At 31.7% G+C, this 17,043-nt stretch overlaps 1 protein-coding gene across 1 annotated transcript; it reads left to right on the forward strand.

The window, feature by feature from the left end:
* The first annotated feature begins 14,391 nt into the window (after positions 1 to 14,391).
* On the forward strand, positions 14,392 to 16,481 carry LOC129607366 (glutathione S-transferase 1-like). Its single transcript, XM_055518328.1, has 3 exons — positions 14,392 to 14,427; positions 15,600 to 15,705; positions 15,792 to 16,481. The coding sequence occupies exons 2-3, from the start codon at positions 15,608 to 15,610 to the stop codon at positions 16,348 to 16,350; spliced, it is 657 nt and encodes a 218-aa protein (XP_055374303.1). The 5' UTR covers positions 14,392 to 14,427; positions 15,600 to 15,607; the 3' UTR covers positions 16,351 to 16,481.
* The last annotated feature ends 562 nt before the right edge of the window (positions 16,482 to 17,043 follow it).

Consider the following 17,043-nt stretch of genomic DNA (forward strand, 5'->3'; position numbering starts at 1 on the left):
AAGTAAAAGTAAATGAAATGGGGTAATAGGAAGGGGGGACAGAAAGCCCGAAATAAGGGAAATTTTTTTTTGTTTTTTAATGTAAAATTTGAATAAAATATTCTTGTATGATGGATAATAAAACGATTTATCAAAAAAAAAAAAATTATTTTTTTATTAAGAACTTTTCTCCATCAAATTTTAAATATTTCATTTGTACATGGTAACAAGAGAGAATATAATAATAAATTAATATAAGAGTATACGTTTATACAAAATAACAATGAAACATCCTTTTCATACATTGAATATATGAAAATTCAGGAAAAAGTTTACAATGAAAACTTGAAAAAAATTTATATGTAGGTATACAAATGCATTTATACAAAATATTTTGCCTGAAAAGAGAGTAACAACGGCTAAAAAAAAGAAAAAAAATCTTTTTTGGTATAAAAGAAAATTTTATAGAGTGCCGCCGCTTGTCTTAATTCGGAGTATATCATATGCTTAATAAAGATCTACTGTTCTACTACTGTTATACTACTGTGGCGAATTGAACTGTTTTTACATTAGAAAAAATTACCACCCAAAGCGGGAAGGCATTAACTATTTTAAAAGCAGCAAATGTTAATGTGGCTGTAGAAAACTCTAAAACAGTCAGAATTATCATAGAACATTCTAATAAGTGAAATAGTCCACTCTACTGTACCTTCAACAATTTCGAGCGAGAATTCGACAAGGTTAAACATGAAGCCATTTCAAATGCATAACGCTTAGAGCATCCCTAGAATAATTGTTAATATCGTCAAAGCCATTCGAGAGAATACGAGTTCCAAGGTTCTTCACGATAGCCAGTTAAAGTGCGCCTATTCAAATAACTTCGGTTGTCAACCAGAGATGTCCTCTTTTACCCTTCCTCTTCATAGTGGTGCTGGATAAAGTTATGAAAAGAGTTAAGAAGATGCCAAGATGTATCAAATGACCAGCAGGCTGTCTATTAGTTCATTGTAGATTTGTAGATTTGTGCAACGGGAGCATCAATGCACCACGACCACGTATAAGGATCTATTGTGCGCCCCCGCCCGAGTGTGGGGCATGCCCTACAACACACGCTGGAGACCCACCCTCCTGATGAACTCAAGCTACTTGTGAGGACCAGAAGACCGTAACTCCGCCACCGTTAGAGCAAAGCCTCCCAGCACCTCCCCCCTCCTACTAGCAAGAGCATCACACTCCCCCAGGAGGTGCACTGAGGTCTCTCCATACTCCCCACAGAATCTGCAAGCATCCTCATTTTCCAGGCCCGGCCGACTGAGGTGTCCCCTAAGCCTGCAGTGACCCGTCAAAATGCCGGTGAGGACTCTCACCTGGTTCTTGCCCATCCCTATAATTTTTTTAAATCGCTTCTAGTTGTAATCTCCCAGGAGCTCTTTGGCTCGCCGCAGCCCCGGAAGACTTCTTCAGCGCTCCGACCACCTTCTTTCTAATTCCTTCCTTAATTCCCAACGAATAGTATGTGGTCCGATCCCGCAGAAGGGCTGCGGCCCAAGAAGAGGTGTGCTTGCCCCCTTCCTCGCAAGCGCATCAGCGGCCTCATTTCCTACCACGCCCACATGGCCCGGCACCCAACACAGTGTGACCCGGTGGCATCTGCCTAACTCATTGAGCTTCTCAAAACAGCCCCATACTGCCGCGGAGGATACTGAAAACGAGTTCAGCGCTCCGATTGCAGCTCGGCTATCCGACATAATCATTATTTCCTTTCCCCGATACCCTCTTGCTAGGCTGAACCGCACGCACATTTCAATGGCGTGCAACTCAGCCCGAAACACACTCGGAAAAGTTCCCATTGGTTCTTAGAATTTGATCTTTGGCCCAAATACCTCCGCATCCGTCCCATTACTGGTTTTAGACCCATCTGCGTACCATCTAATAACGTGTGTTCCAACTGGGAGGCCCGAAAAGTCACGCTCCCAGTCCCTTCTGTTACTCAGCAACGAGGCAAAATTTTCTCGAAGCTGTACCCCCTTACAATGTCGTCCCGAGGCATCGATAGGAGCGGAACCTCCCCGACAAGACAACCCCGATCTCTCACACCGATTATTCCGGCTCCATTTCTCCCCAACCTGAAAATGGCAGCCTTCGCTGCCATCTCCACAACAAGGTGCAAGGGGGTTAGTCGCAAAAACACCTCCATTGCCGCCGTTGGACAGGTTCTCATAGCCCCTGTGATGCAGACGCATGCGAGTCTCTGCAATCGTTCCAATTTCCTTCTTGCCCATGCCACTGCTCCATAAGTTAGGAGCGACATGACCATCATGGTATACATCCACCACATGACAGACGGGGAGCAGCCCCACCACCTGCCCGAGATGGCCCTGCAAACCATAAGTGCCCGGGTTGCCCGTGTACACACAGCTTCTTCGTGACTTCGCCAAAGAAGCTTGGAATCAAACACCACTCCTAAGTACTTGACCTCCGATTTTCTCTCTAAAGTCGCTCCGCACACGTATATTGTGCGCAGATGCTTCAGCTTCCTTCTCCTAGTGAAAGGCACCAGGGCCGTCTTGTCAGAGTTAAGCCTGAGGCCCACTGTATCAGGTCCGGGCCACCCGTAATCCCCTTTGGACTATATCACAAAGAGTTCCCTTAAACTTACCTCTAGCGATGATGACTATATCATCGGCATAAGCCTGGAAACCGATTCCCTGACGAAGCAGCTCATCAAGGAGTTCATCCACTATTGTCCTATTGTGCTCTCTAGGGTACTGGCAAGGCGAAACAGAGCAGTCTCTGTTGACCTCCCCGCCCGATACGCATGCTGGCAATCGCTCAGCGGCCTCCTCGCCAGAACCCCCTCCCGGACATGGTTATCAATTATTTTCTCCATCGTTTTCAATAAGAACGAAGTGAGGCTTATCGGTCTGAATGACTTTGGGCTTGACCATGTCCCTTCTTCCCACTTTGGGAATAAAGACAACCCTAGCCACCCGCCAGGAAGAGCCAAGCTACTCCTAAATTATTAAGAAAGGCATAATTGGCTCCAGCCCGCGTTGCTGAAGTGCTGGTGAAATCCTATCCACTCCCGACGCCTTGAAGGGCTGGAAAGTGCCAACAGCCCACCTTATCCCTTCCTCCGTAATTATGCGCGCAGCTCTCCGCCAATCCTCAGGACGTGGTGTTCTGCATTCCCACGCCTCGGATCCGACATACGGAGTACTGCCAGGGAAATGCGCTTTCTGCGGATCTCCTTGCTGTAGACTGTCAGGTTCTTCCTGTACTCTTCCCAAGTACCCTCCCGCTTAGCTTTATCGAAAAGCCTGCGAACCCTGACTCTCAGGTTTTCTTATCGCGGGGTCCACCAAGGTGCATCTGTGAAATCCCTTGGCACACTAATGGGGCAGTTCAACTCAAAAGCCTCGACCATAATTCCCCCGAGCTCTTCCACAGCCCTTTCCAACACCAGGGGATGCCTGGCCACAGTTCTAACCGAAGCGCCCGACAGTTTTGCCTCCAGGTCCCTTCTGTATGCCTCCCAGTTTGTCCGCCTCAGATTTCTGAAGGAAGATTTCTCCTCCATCAACCCACCCAGACAAAACCGGATGATTCTATGATCTGACATAGAAACCTCCCCCGATAGTCACAAAAGTTGGGGCATTCCCTACATTAAATATTTCTAGGTTTTCTTTAACTACAAATTCTAATAAGGGCTCACCTCTAGTATTGTTGTCGTTGCTCCCCCATGCAACGTACAGCCGAAGCTGCTCTGGCGTGGTGGACATTCACCTGGGCGACCCTGGTGCCTTCCGCGGAAGAGTCATCGATCCCTATTCGGAGAACCTTTCCGCCACCGTCCTCTCGCTGCCCCATCAGCTTCCAGACCCGGGTGTGTATTCCCCCGTTTTGCGCCTGGAAGATGGCGCATTTTCCCAGGCTTGGTCCCCGCTCAGCGTTTTTTGCCCGGGTTGGCCCCCGCTCCTGGGGACGAAGACAGTGATTACACAAGGCTTTGGGATGTCATCTCCCTTTCTTGCCATCAATTCTGGTCCGCTCCATGTACCCAGAACTGGCACTCGTTTGATCAGCCATTCAGCTGTCTGCACAATCGACGAGTACCATCCCGGGCCTGAAGTGTATTCCTTCAAATTGGATGATGTTATCCCAGCCCTTGGCTACCTCGTCGATTATCGCCTCCCCCAGCTGGGTGAGCTCCTGCTGGGTCAGGATAATGGAGGGGTATTCCCTCGACAAAACTGCCATCTTCACAATTTTGGCGACCATGGCATAGCTAGTGCCCGGTTACGCTTTCGAGGTGGAGGGTATCGGGTGAATTCCAATATTCCTTCTTTCAGCCGTCTTCCTTCTTTTGGCCTGCTCTTCTAGTTCATACGGACATGCAGACCAGAATAAACATTCTAGAAAGAGAAACGAAAGTCGCTCTCAAGATCAACACGAACAAAACCAAGTGCCTGATATTTAACCCAATGAATAATATGCCTCTTCAACTAGGCGATAGCAAAATATTGGGCGTACCCCAATTTAATTACTAAGGAAAGACGAAACAAGACAAACACCAAAGATTGTCTGAAGCAAGGATGGCTTTTGGCTGGCTATTCAAAATATTGGGTGCTTATGTAAAATTTGTGCTATTTTACTAAACGACTGTGGAACATGCCTGCCGGACACAGCGTATATCATAAAGTTAATCATTAAAATATTTAAAATTTTAGAAGGCGTAATTACAAATTTTTATTCTGTTGAAAGTATTATCGCTTCATTAGGGGAAGCTTTAACAATAGCAGTCGTTCATGCTGATGCCGCTTTAGAAGCTGTTGCAAAAACAGAAGGATGAACCCAAGTAATCCAATGACGAGTTCTTCATTTTGGACTTTTACAAATTTTAAACATTGTTTTTTCCTTTTTCCACGGCAACACGTTGCTGTATTTTTTTATATACCTATATACATTACTTATACATAAAGTTTAATGTACATATCGTTTATTCTATAATGATAAAATTGGTGGAAAATGTCTAAAAGTATAATAGTAAGAGTAACGAGTATTTACTGTTTATATGTCACACTACCTAGTACTTGTGTGTTTATATTCAATGTTACTTAAATTTAAATTTACGTACATATCTACCAGAGGCAATAAATGAAAATGTCGCTTCAATGAATCTCAAAAAGAAATGAAAAAAAAAAATCCGAATTCTGGTAACAAAAACAAAAAATTCAAAGGAGAAAAAAAAATGAAAATTGAAAATGAAAATAGAAAAGGTGTTTCTAAGCAACCACCTTCAATATTGAATTCAGCTATTTTGTGATGTAGATGTTAGCAAGAAATATAATAAATTTTTTTTCTTCTCCTTTATTACTATTGTTATTGACGTTGTTGCTCTTGTTGCTGCTGGTTTTATTTTGTCCATATCGTAAAAATAACTTTGTTGGAGGGCATTATAAAAATTTTGTTCAATTTACAATGTATTAGAGAACGGAAGGATTTATTGTGCGTCGCTCTCTTGAATGTGGGCCATATCCCTTGCGGAAATATCTCAAGGGGACCTAAGAAATTTATAAGGCTCAGAAGATCACAACCCCACCGATATTAGGGGGCTTTTGCCCCCATTTTCCTACCCTGGCAAGCGTGAGCAACACACTCTTGCAAAAGGTGTACTAAAGTTTCCTTATCCTCTCCACAAAATCTACTCTCTAAATGTGCAGTGAAGCGACAAAGCCCCGGCGAAAATTCTTGGCTCAGAGGTGGGTAAACATGTAAATTGTGATAGTGTGGCAAGGATCCTATCTCCTATAAACTGCAACTGAATAAATGAATAAAGAGGTCTCGTATCGGAACCTTTGCTTTCCACTTTCACAATATAAAAGTTAATTACCAAAAGTTTTTAACCTAAAGTTGACTGGATTAACTATAAAAGTTATCACTTTCTATCTAATATTAAATAAAATTTGGTTGCCGTGAAAAGTGTCATCTACTTACATATATGTACATATGTAAATACAATTTGTGCATATGTATGTAAAAAGTATGTTCCATATGTACAAGTTCATGCAAAAAAAAAGTTAATATTTTTTTCTCAAATATTTATTTTCTTATTTTTGCCTCGATTATGCCTTTTACCTTTAACTATTAAGGATTCATGTTTTCATACATGTAAATAATATTAAGAAAAGTTTAGAAACAAATTATGAAAATATAAAATATGTGATATATGGGAACATTTATGTATAATATGTACCTATATTATACATACATACATACAGGAAAAATAATAATGGAAAAGGAGGAAATGTAGAAAACAGTATAACAATATTTAAAAATATTTTATGTGGAAGAAGCAGTTTTCAAATGTATGTAGAATCCAGGAATATAGTATATATGACTATATTTTAAATTAAAATTAAAATTTTGTACTATTTATATACATACATACATAGTTATGATTGAAAAATAAAGTTTTAAATTGATAAAACTCGGTAGATTTTAATCAGTACAGAGCGACTAAATTTTGGTTGTAATTTAAGCTGGCAGTGTTATCGAAAGAAGGATTTTGCGACCTAAATCTACAATACAATTGTGACACAGAAAGATGACATAACCAAAGGAACGAGTCCGGACAGAAAATTTAAAAAAATTTTATTTTCGAACTGGTCTCGAATCAACGACCTACCATTGAAAACAACTCCATGTTGTGATTATCTGTACTTAAGAACAGACTATTGAAGTCCATTTGTCTCTTTCTTGGAACACGGCGAAATATTTATTTAAAGTGTAATCGAAAATTTGCAAAATTCTAAAATCTCAGTTGTCATTTTCTCCTAAACGATCCTATATTTAAAATTGGTTTATTCGAAAACGCACTAATTGTAGCTTAGAATGTTTTATTTGATTGTGATATCCTTGTGCCAAAAAAGTGAGCATTCACTGTTAAAATTTTTCTCTAAAAAGTTTGACAATCATGGGTATACAAAACAAAAAATAACAGCTCAGAGATGTCATGGTGAAAATTTCATTAAAAATTTTGCAATATTAATTTTTTTTATTCAAAATTTTATTTTGTTCACAGTTTAAGCAATAAGGATATTTTGCACCTTTCTTCATACATATAGTTAATAAAATTGCATACATGGAGAATAATAGTAAAAAAAGGTCCTCGGATAACATGAGCTATTTGAAAACTTTATAGTTTTATAATAGTAGAGATTATAGGGAGATTTAAAAATGTTTAATAAAAAAAATGTTCAATTTATTTTAATTCTCATTAAAAGATGATTATTTTCACATCAACGTTCACATAAATTTTCTCAGTTCATGTAATTTAATATTACTTAAAAAATATTAACAAAATGTAGTAGAGATGGGAAAATTAGAAATGAAAAATTTTTTTTTGTATGAGAGAAAAAAAAGAGAAGAAGGAAAATAGCAAGGATACGGTGGTTGTGTTTAACAACTCGTTATTTTGATAGCTCGGTGCATAAAATTGGTAATAAAAAAAAACAGGAATTTTTTTGGTGTTGGTGTTTTTCCTTTTTTTATTATTTTATTTTTGACTTTTTTTTTTTTAACGAAAATCTAGATAGAAAAAATGGCATATTTTGGGTCGGTTAATGTATTGTCAAAAAGAACAATGCGCGAATTTTATAATTTTAGTCAGAGAATTATAAAAAGTTCAGATACCAACTTTTATTTTTAATATTTTTTATAGATTTTTTTCGCACGGCAGACCGTGACTCTTTACAGATAACCTTAAGACTTTTGGTGATTCTAATCATTTCTAATGATTTTGGTGATTCTAATCATTTATTACTGGGCTCTTGCCAAACTGCAGAACAGAAATCACATCAAGGCGTGAGTCTTCCGCCAGGGTCAAAAAACCCTTCCTAAAAAACCTCAGTTGCAGATGAACAACTGTTTTGCACTCGCGCATTTCATAAATTCTTTAAGCTCAAAAATAAAAGTTCTTCTTGCTTTTGCGCTCAAAAATAAAATCTTGAGCTGGTAAGCTCAAAATAATATTTTGAGTTAATATTTTATTAATCAATAAAAAGTTTCCAATAGATACTTTTTACCTAGTGCGTTGAAAATGAAGAAACTATGTACATAGTCTTCTATTTATAGCATAGCAAAAAAAAAAAAACAGCTCGGTTCAGTTTATCTTTCAGGAGTGAATTGGTTATTCGAGAAGCGATTTGAATCTACGGTAATTCCACTATCTAACCATCCACTACACAAAGCATTAATGTGAAATTTCTTTGTTGTGGTCCTTCAAAATGACAATATTATATTCTTAATTAAATAAAGTATTTCAATATTTGAATTTAAGACAATTACCTCAAGTTTTAAACAAACAGTTGGAAAACAAAGACTTAACATAAAAACGACCTTTCTAAAGAACTTTTTGCTCATTGCCTTAATTATACTTTACAGCTTTTTCTACATATTTTTTTATAGAATTTTATTATGAAAAAGTTTTTAAAATAAATTAATACCAAAGTAGTTATGTAAGTACTTTAGAATATTTTTAAATTCTTTTAAAATTGTTAAAAATAAAAGAATTTTTCAGAATTTTATTTTAAGAAACGCCAACTATGAAAATTGTTCTTCGTATGTTTACCAAAACGCTTCTTAGAATTTTAAAAACTTATGGTTGATTTTGTCAAAATAAGAAATTTTCCAAAAATCATTTTGTGAATCATTTTTGAATTTTTACCAGTAGCATCATTCTGAGGCCTGTCTAAGATTACCGTTATACCTGATGCATCCAAAATTATTTTAAAAATTCTACAAAGGTAGCTAAAACAAAATTTTGCGTTTGAAAGTCGCTTGCTCTTGAACCAATTGCCTGTAATGTAACCAGTTGTCAGAGGACCATCCCATACATGTACCCTGTAAAATTACCAATATTTTTTCCGAATTTTAGTAAGTTCACAGAATTAATCCGTATGATTAAAATTAATTTGATTCAATTGAAATTTAAAAAAAATTTGGCGATATTTAAACGTCAATTGAATTTGTTCGATTGAAAAAAATAGAAGCACATCGAACAAACGTCAAACAAAATCTGTATGAACAATGTTTGATGTCAAACCATGTTTATTTTATTTTTATTTACGGCAGAATCTTTTTTATTATAATTGGACGGACTATAAAAAAGTTTATTTCTTTTTTAAATATTCTAGAATAACTTTTTCCTCCACTTTTACAATATCAAATATCATAAATTTTTCTGCTCTCTTTTCTCTTACCGATTATACGCTTGACTACAATTTGAGAAAATATAATTTATTTGCAATCTCTTTTTTTTTTGTCTTCGCAAAATTTAAGCAACAATTTTTGTAAAAGTACTTGAACCGAACGTTTATTATAATATTGCCACTTATACACATCCTAAAAAAAATAAACGGAACTTTGTATATACACATATGTATATACAATCGTTTATATATTATTATCTGCATGTGTATGTTTGCATATTATTATACGAATTCGATTATATACGAATGAACAGATGTTACGATGGAGACGTGTCGTTTTCAAAAAAAAATTTGTCTGTTGATTCTACAGGTTTCCAAAGTACTTTTTTTTTTGTTAACTGAAGTTGGAAAAAAAAAAGAAAAATAAGAAATAGAAATAAAAATTTCATAACTTTTACTACCAATTTTCATATTTTTATGAAATTATTTTAAAATATTTTCATTAATATTAACTTTTTAACAAAAAATACTTGTATTTTTCAGTCCAGAGCTTTTTTAACTTTTTCTCAAAAAAATTTTTTTATAGTTATCTATTTAAATTATATTAAAATATTTATTTAAAAAAGTTTCAAGTTTTCCAAGTCAAATGTTAATTTAAATATTGTTTCGTTATTTTTTAAGTGAAAATTTTTGCCATTTTTATTTTCAATTTTCATAACAGAGAAAAAAAAACTCAAATATTTGTTATGTATAAGTATGCAATTATGTACTTATGTAATGTATAAAATTTTATGTATAAGTTATAGGGAAGTGTATTTGGATATTTTGTGAAAAATGGAAACTATATTATAAATTAATTAGGCGATACCCTTAAATAAGTTATTGGACAGTACTATTGTTGGAATTTGAAAGGAATTTAAAAGTAAAAATTATCTTACGTTACGTACACGTAACTGTACACGGTTGGCGTAAGCACATTAAATATACACCATTCATCCTTTCACATTATGATGTTATGAACATTGTGACGGAACATTGAAGTTTGTTATCCTCTAATGCCCTGTATACAAAAGAAATTAAAAAAATGTGTTATTTCGCATATTAGCCCGAAATAGTACGAAAGATGCCCGAATGATAGGTAATGTACATAGATAATGTACATCATTTGGGCAACTTAATAATAAATCGTGAAAAGTTTGAAATTTTGTTTTTTATAAATCGGAGTTCTCGAATAGGAATTCCGAGAAAAATTTAGACTAGATAATTTATATCTAAAAACAATACGTCTTTCCAACTTTAAACATGGCACAGACATTAAAGACTTTATTCTATAATAAGTCCTTATAGAATTCATGCTCAGAGATTGGTATGATCAAATTTCACAAATTCGTTTATGAATTTTTTCTATTGAGCGCCACCTGCTCACGAAGGTGGTGAAGAAAGCAATATTAAGGGCATGTATTTCTAGTTGAGTCGCATTAATCTAATCTGTTATACTAATTTTTTCTCAGAATCCATCATTCTCATTTAACTTTCGATAATTTTATCCCTTCATGTTTTAAAATCTTTCAAATTTATCAAAATCTTTAATTTATTTTAGAAGATTTTTTATATTGTATTACTAAAATATTAATTATTTTTTTCTTTCATATCAAAATTTTAATATGATTTTCCTTTGTATATTTTCCTTTATAACAAAAATCTTTATTTTCATAAACTATTCTATTACATATATGTATGTACTTCCTACCCCTACTCCATGTGTATGAGAAACCCAAATATAAGGAAAAATAAAAACCAAAATTCTAAAAACAAATCTAATGAATTAATTGTCCATTTTCTATCTTAATTATGTAATTTGTTTCACTATTATTTTATTCACTTAACAAATATATAACAATTTTTATATCCTCTATATTATTTTTTTTTTCATATAAAAAATTTTATATGGTATGTACGTAAGTACGCATTGATACATATAAATATGGGTACAGGATATGTTATAAAAATTATTCATTGTTGACATGAAAAAATATTGCATCTAACAGCTTTTAGTCAATCGTTTTTTCAACACAATCACAGTATAATAATGGTTAATGTATCTACAGTTTTTCATCTTTTAAGATGTTCTTTTATATTACGATATCACTATGTTTGGGGTTATTGTTTAAAATATAACAGTATATGTACAGTAAATTATATAATATAATAGAATGAGTACAAATAGCAAATTTTACGAAACTATTTTAAACTGAGGGCCAAATTGCATTTCGCAAAGTTGATTTTAAATATTCAATTCAAGACAATTTAAATGAATCTTTAAACAATAGACAGAGATAAACTGTATATATGTATGTATGAAGGTGTAGTTCTGACTTTTTCGGCATCCTACGCGATCTACTGTAAATAGAACGAAAAAAAGTTTTTTGAAAACACGTAATGCAAAAAATTTAGAAAAATAATTTTTATTTCATTTCTTTTAAGTTTCAATGGCGCCCCTGTTTACCGACGCCCATTGCAAATGTTTACTTTGAATATATGGTAGATCCGCCACTGTATGTATGTATATAAGTGTAATGCTTTTGTATTCAATTTAGAAACTTAGTACTATAAAAAGTTAGAATAGTCTTTGCTTTCAAAGAATAATCTTTGCTTCTCTAAAAATACCTTTAATTTGTAAGGACGTGTCTTATTTTAAATTTCTCCCTTTTCTAATAAATCTTTGGGGAATAAAATTATTATGCACTACAATATAAACACAACTTATTGAAGTATGTACATGAGATTCAGTTGCGATGTCTGCCCATCCGAAGCTCAAATGATCATCCGAAGAAAGAAAAAATCAGAGAGCCAAATATGGTTCGCTAAATAAGTGTTACAAATATTTTATATTAAAAAATAGTAAGGAAATAGTATGTAAATACTCATAACATATATTCGCGTATACATGTAGGTACATAATATATGTTATTATTTATTATAAATGTTTGTGGCAATGTTAAATCGTGTATGTGTTCATAAAAGAAAAATATCCTTGCTTTCTCTGTACCATTCATTGTAATGGCTATTATTTTCTAAATAGCAAGTAACTTAATGCTCATTTTAACTAATTTTGAAAAATAACCTTCATTATTACTACGTATACCAACTTACTATGGTTTTTTGTTTCAAACAAAAGGAAGAAAACAAATGGGGGAAAAACACACTCTAATATTATAATAGAAGAATCTGCAATGAATTATTTTTGGTAATTTATTTATAAAATTACTATTAATGATTTATTTGATTTTTAATATTTTACGTTTTTATAAAATTTTCTTTTGAAATATTACTGAATTTTTTTTGCAACAATTGTTGTAGGTACGAGTATACGAAATTATTTTAAAATTTAATGTAGTTTTAAAATGTTAAGATTACAATCTTAAATTGAGCGCTGTCGCATAATATTTGACAAGATTATAAGCTAAAAATAAGCGGTAATCATTACTTGTCTATGGAACTAAATATTTCAATCGAATTAGGTAAACAAAAATAACCCGTCATCACCAAGCGGCTTCATATTACTAATACTTTAGTACTAAATGACAATATAATTGACATTGACACATATACTTACGTTATTATGTCTCTCACTAGATAACATTTTGAGCATCACTTAACATTAACATTAACAGATCACTTGCTAATGAAACCAGGAAGAGTACATAAACCATTCTAGCCTTTCTCCAAATCTATAGTATTGGTGTTAAATTTAAAAAAATTATTAAAAATGATCTAAAATAAAATTTTTGTTGTTTATTCTTATTTTCAATAGCATTTTCTTTTTGGAATAGTTCATTGGAATTTCATTAGAAACGCGTGACCGGCATATTTTGTAATTAATAATTTCATTGCTCTTGCGTTTTTAAAAAATGAGAGAAAGATATTTAACTGTATAAGAAAGTAATAACTTTTTTTCAAAACTCTCTTCAATACTGATAAGCTTTTTATAGCCGATAAAAATGGTTTGTCTTGTGATCAAATTATATATTAAACTGGTTTATACCAATAGTGTTTGGACTTATAAATTAAAAGAGGCAACGAGAGTATGATAGAATGTAGTGAATAAGTAGCTACATACATGTGTATTTTGAAATGAAAATGTTGTAGTAGTTATAACGGAATTCGGAAGTATGCTATTTTTACGTAAATGCAGTGATTCCGTTACGCAGGATGCATTAAATAGAATTGATTTTTGAAAGAGACACCTTCACACATCCATATGTAAGAATTATGGAGCAGAATTGAAGGAGAAGGTTTGTCTATTTGCTACCTTTACAAACTTTTTTAGTAAAATCTTTCTACATACATTAATTTTTAGTTTCACGCCAATTTTGAAAATAAAATTTCGTGATAATTGTTTGAAATTAAAAGTGTAATTGTACCTATTTTTAAAATTTAACATTGATAGCCCGTGTCTAGCCTTTTAAAATATCAAAAATTTTTTTTAAATTGAAAATATTAATTAGAAGAGAAATTGATAAAATGAAATCATAATGTATGTACATATGTATGTACAAAGGTATAATGATCATTTAAATTAAGCAGTATAAAATCTTCATTGATATATAAAAATACATAATATGTATATATATGTATATATTTATAAATTATTTATAAATGCCACTTGTATTTCAACAAAAAATGAGCGTAAATTATATGATACCGGTTCATTTTTTTGTATTTGTAGCATGTAGTGGAGATTTGGAGAATAAAATAATGTACATACGAGTATTATTATGTTTGTTTGATATTTTTGAACTTTCTCTCATACTGACTGAACTTTCAAAATGATCATAAATATATTTTAGTATTGCCATTGTGTTGAATAAAATGATAGTACAAATGAGAGAATTAATTTGTAACATGGTAGTTAGACGTTTTTAAAAATGTATAAGATTTTGAATTAAAGTACTAAATGTTTAATATAAGATTAAAATTTAATTTTATTAAAACTTTAGTAATATTTTCAATAAACGACGAAACAGGCTCTATTCATTATTGAAGCAAAATAAATACATGCATGCAAGCAAAAATTTATTTTGTATTTATTCATCTACTGCAATTAAAATTAAAAGTAAATACCAATTTTGTTGTGATTCTACTTTCAAATTTTTAATATATAAGATTGAATTCTCTCTTCATATCGGTAGTTTCGTTAAAGCAGCAAACATTAAAGCAGCAAGTAAAATTGAAGGTAAATATTTTTTTTTTAAATAAATTATAGAATTTAATACAAAATTTACATGACAATTTGGATTATATTTATGTACATAATTTAAATAATATTAAATTTGAATAATTTATTTTTTAATAAATTATCTCATTAAATTAAAATGAAAAATTATTCCAAATAGATAATTTATTTATTTATTTAGTTTATTAATAATATTATTTTGTTATAATGTGCATATGCATAATATGTTCGTGTGTTGATATAAATGGAACAAATTTTGGGCGAACGACTTATTAATAAATATACATAATTGTATATATGTACTTAAAAATGTGTATATAACGTATATATCGTATATGTATGTATGTACATTAAAAAAATTTTATTTTCTAATAATTAATACAGAATTCAAGTTTTGCAAATAAACCAAAAAATTATTCTTTTAAATTGGAAGTGGAAAGAAGCATGTACATACATATGTATGTATATATGTAGAAATTTATAATTAAAACCGGCGAAAATTTAAAATAAATTTTATGGATTTTATGCAATCATTTCAGTACAAATTGTTTTATATATACTTATATATACATATTCATATATAATTTATTATATTGCACTCATTAAATAGTGCAATTTAATAATTTGATTAATCGAAATTTTGTATGTGAATTATAATATTTTGACTCTCATAACAACGGGTGATTTTTTTTCTATTTGATTTTTATTGTGTTTTTATTTTTGACACATTACTCGTGTTTCTAAAGAGGTTTCAACATCCTATCGATTATTCGATTCAATTTAGTTCGTCTTCACACCACACGGAGTGTTGTTCGATTAACGTTTCTGATTTATTAACTTTTGACAAAATATTTATTAATAATGTTTTCAGGGAGAAATTAATTTAAAAAGCAAATTGCACCGATTGATTTATGAATTTAAGTACAAATAAAAATTAAATTTTTAATTTTTCTATGTTCTGTATTAAATTCGAAAACCAAACCTTAAAAAATCATCAATTACTTACCAATTAACAAAATAAACACGTTTAATACAAAGATATAGCGATAAGACTTTAAATTTTAAAGCTGGCAATAAATATGTATGTTTGTGAGTAAAAAGTAAACCCAAATTATGACATTTGTCAATTTACATTTATATAATATACTAATATTGTATTTATATTATTGCAGATTTTCAAATGGCCAATAAACCAATTCTTTATTATTCTCAACGTAGTCCACCATGTCGTTCCGTATTACTTGTTGCTGCTGAACTTGGTTTAGAATTGGATTTAAAGTAAATATTTAATTTTGTTTTTCTATAATGTCAAAAATTTTTCTGTATTTTCTATATTATAATTAACTTTTCCTTCTTTTTTTTAGGGCCATGAATCTTATACAACGTGAACATTTCACACCGGAATTTTTACAAAAGAATCCACAACATACAATACCATGCTTGGAAGATAATGGTACTATTATTATTGATAGTCATGTTATAAGTGCATATTTAGTTGAAAAATATGGTAAAGATGATAAACTTTATCCAAAAGATGAAGAAAAACGACGTCTAGTCGATACTTTATTATATTTTGATGCATCAAATGTATTTTCAAGAATTCGTTTCTTATATGAACCAATAATATATTTTGGACAAAAAGGTTTTCCACAAGATAAAATTGATTATATTCAAAAAGCTTATGAACCATTGGAAAATTATTTAAAAGCTAATACATATATTACTGGTGAGAATTTAACAATTGCAGATTTATGTTTATTAGCATCTGTTTCATCAGTTAGTAGAACAGTACCAATTGATGTAGAAAAATTTCCAAAATTACATGCTTGGTTTGATAAATTAACAAAATTACCATATTATAAAGAAGCGAATTTTGTTGGAGCTGAAATGTTACAAGATTTGGTTATTGAAAAAAGTAAATAATTATATACATGTGAATATACATACATACATGTTATACATGACATGTACAATATGTATGATTACCAAAATGTTGCTCGTGGCTTGAAAGTTGTATGACATTTATTATATTTTTTCTTTTTAAAATTTTTCAATTCTGCGATTTAATGTTTTGTTATTTTCTTAAATTTTGTCAATTCATATAATAAAAAAGATGAAGAAACGAAATAAAGCAAATTGTAATTTTAAATAATATAACAGTATGTAATATATACATATCTACATACACACTTGTATATTATAAAAGTGCTTCATTATGAATTAAATTATTATTGAAATTTATTGTTCCAAATTAAAATTAACGTTTTTAATGCGTTTAGTACTTGTATATAGGTAAGAAACAGCAAAAAATTTAATGTGTTATAAAGAAAAAACAAAAGACGAAATATTTCACTTTTTTTTTACTCTATGATGGGGGAAATTTTATTATGATAATAGACCCAACATAGATGATGTACCTAAATAGAATTCTTTTTCAAACAATGAAAAGACTTATTATTGCTCCTGTATTGTTCTTACAAACCTTTTGTTTGTTGCTTTTCTATGTTTTTATTTTTGGAGCCGGGGTAATTAGATTATTTTCTTTGTATTATTATTATATTTTTTTATGGTTATCTCATAATTTTCTCACCAGATGGCATTACTTAAAATGTACAA

This window comes from Condylostylus longicornis, unplaced genomic scaffold, assembly GCF_029603195.1.
Source record: "Condylostylus longicornis isolate FDR11 unplaced genomic scaffold, ASM2960319v2 ptg000027l, whole genome shotgun sequence".
In the NCBI taxonomy this organism is placed as follows: domain Eukaryota; kingdom Metazoa; phylum Arthropoda; class Insecta; order Diptera; family Dolichopodidae; genus Condylostylus; species Condylostylus longicornis.

Bases quoted from the DNA above. Each gene is read 5' to 3' on its own strand.
- LOC129607366 (XM_055518328.1), top strand. From the start codon at position 15,608: ATGGCCAATAAACCAATTCTTTATTATTCTCAACGTAGTCCACCATGT. The intron at 15,706-15,791 runs GTAAATATTTAA...TCTTTTTTTTAG, and splicing joins GGTTTAGAATTGGATTTAAA to GGCCATGAATCTTATACAAC.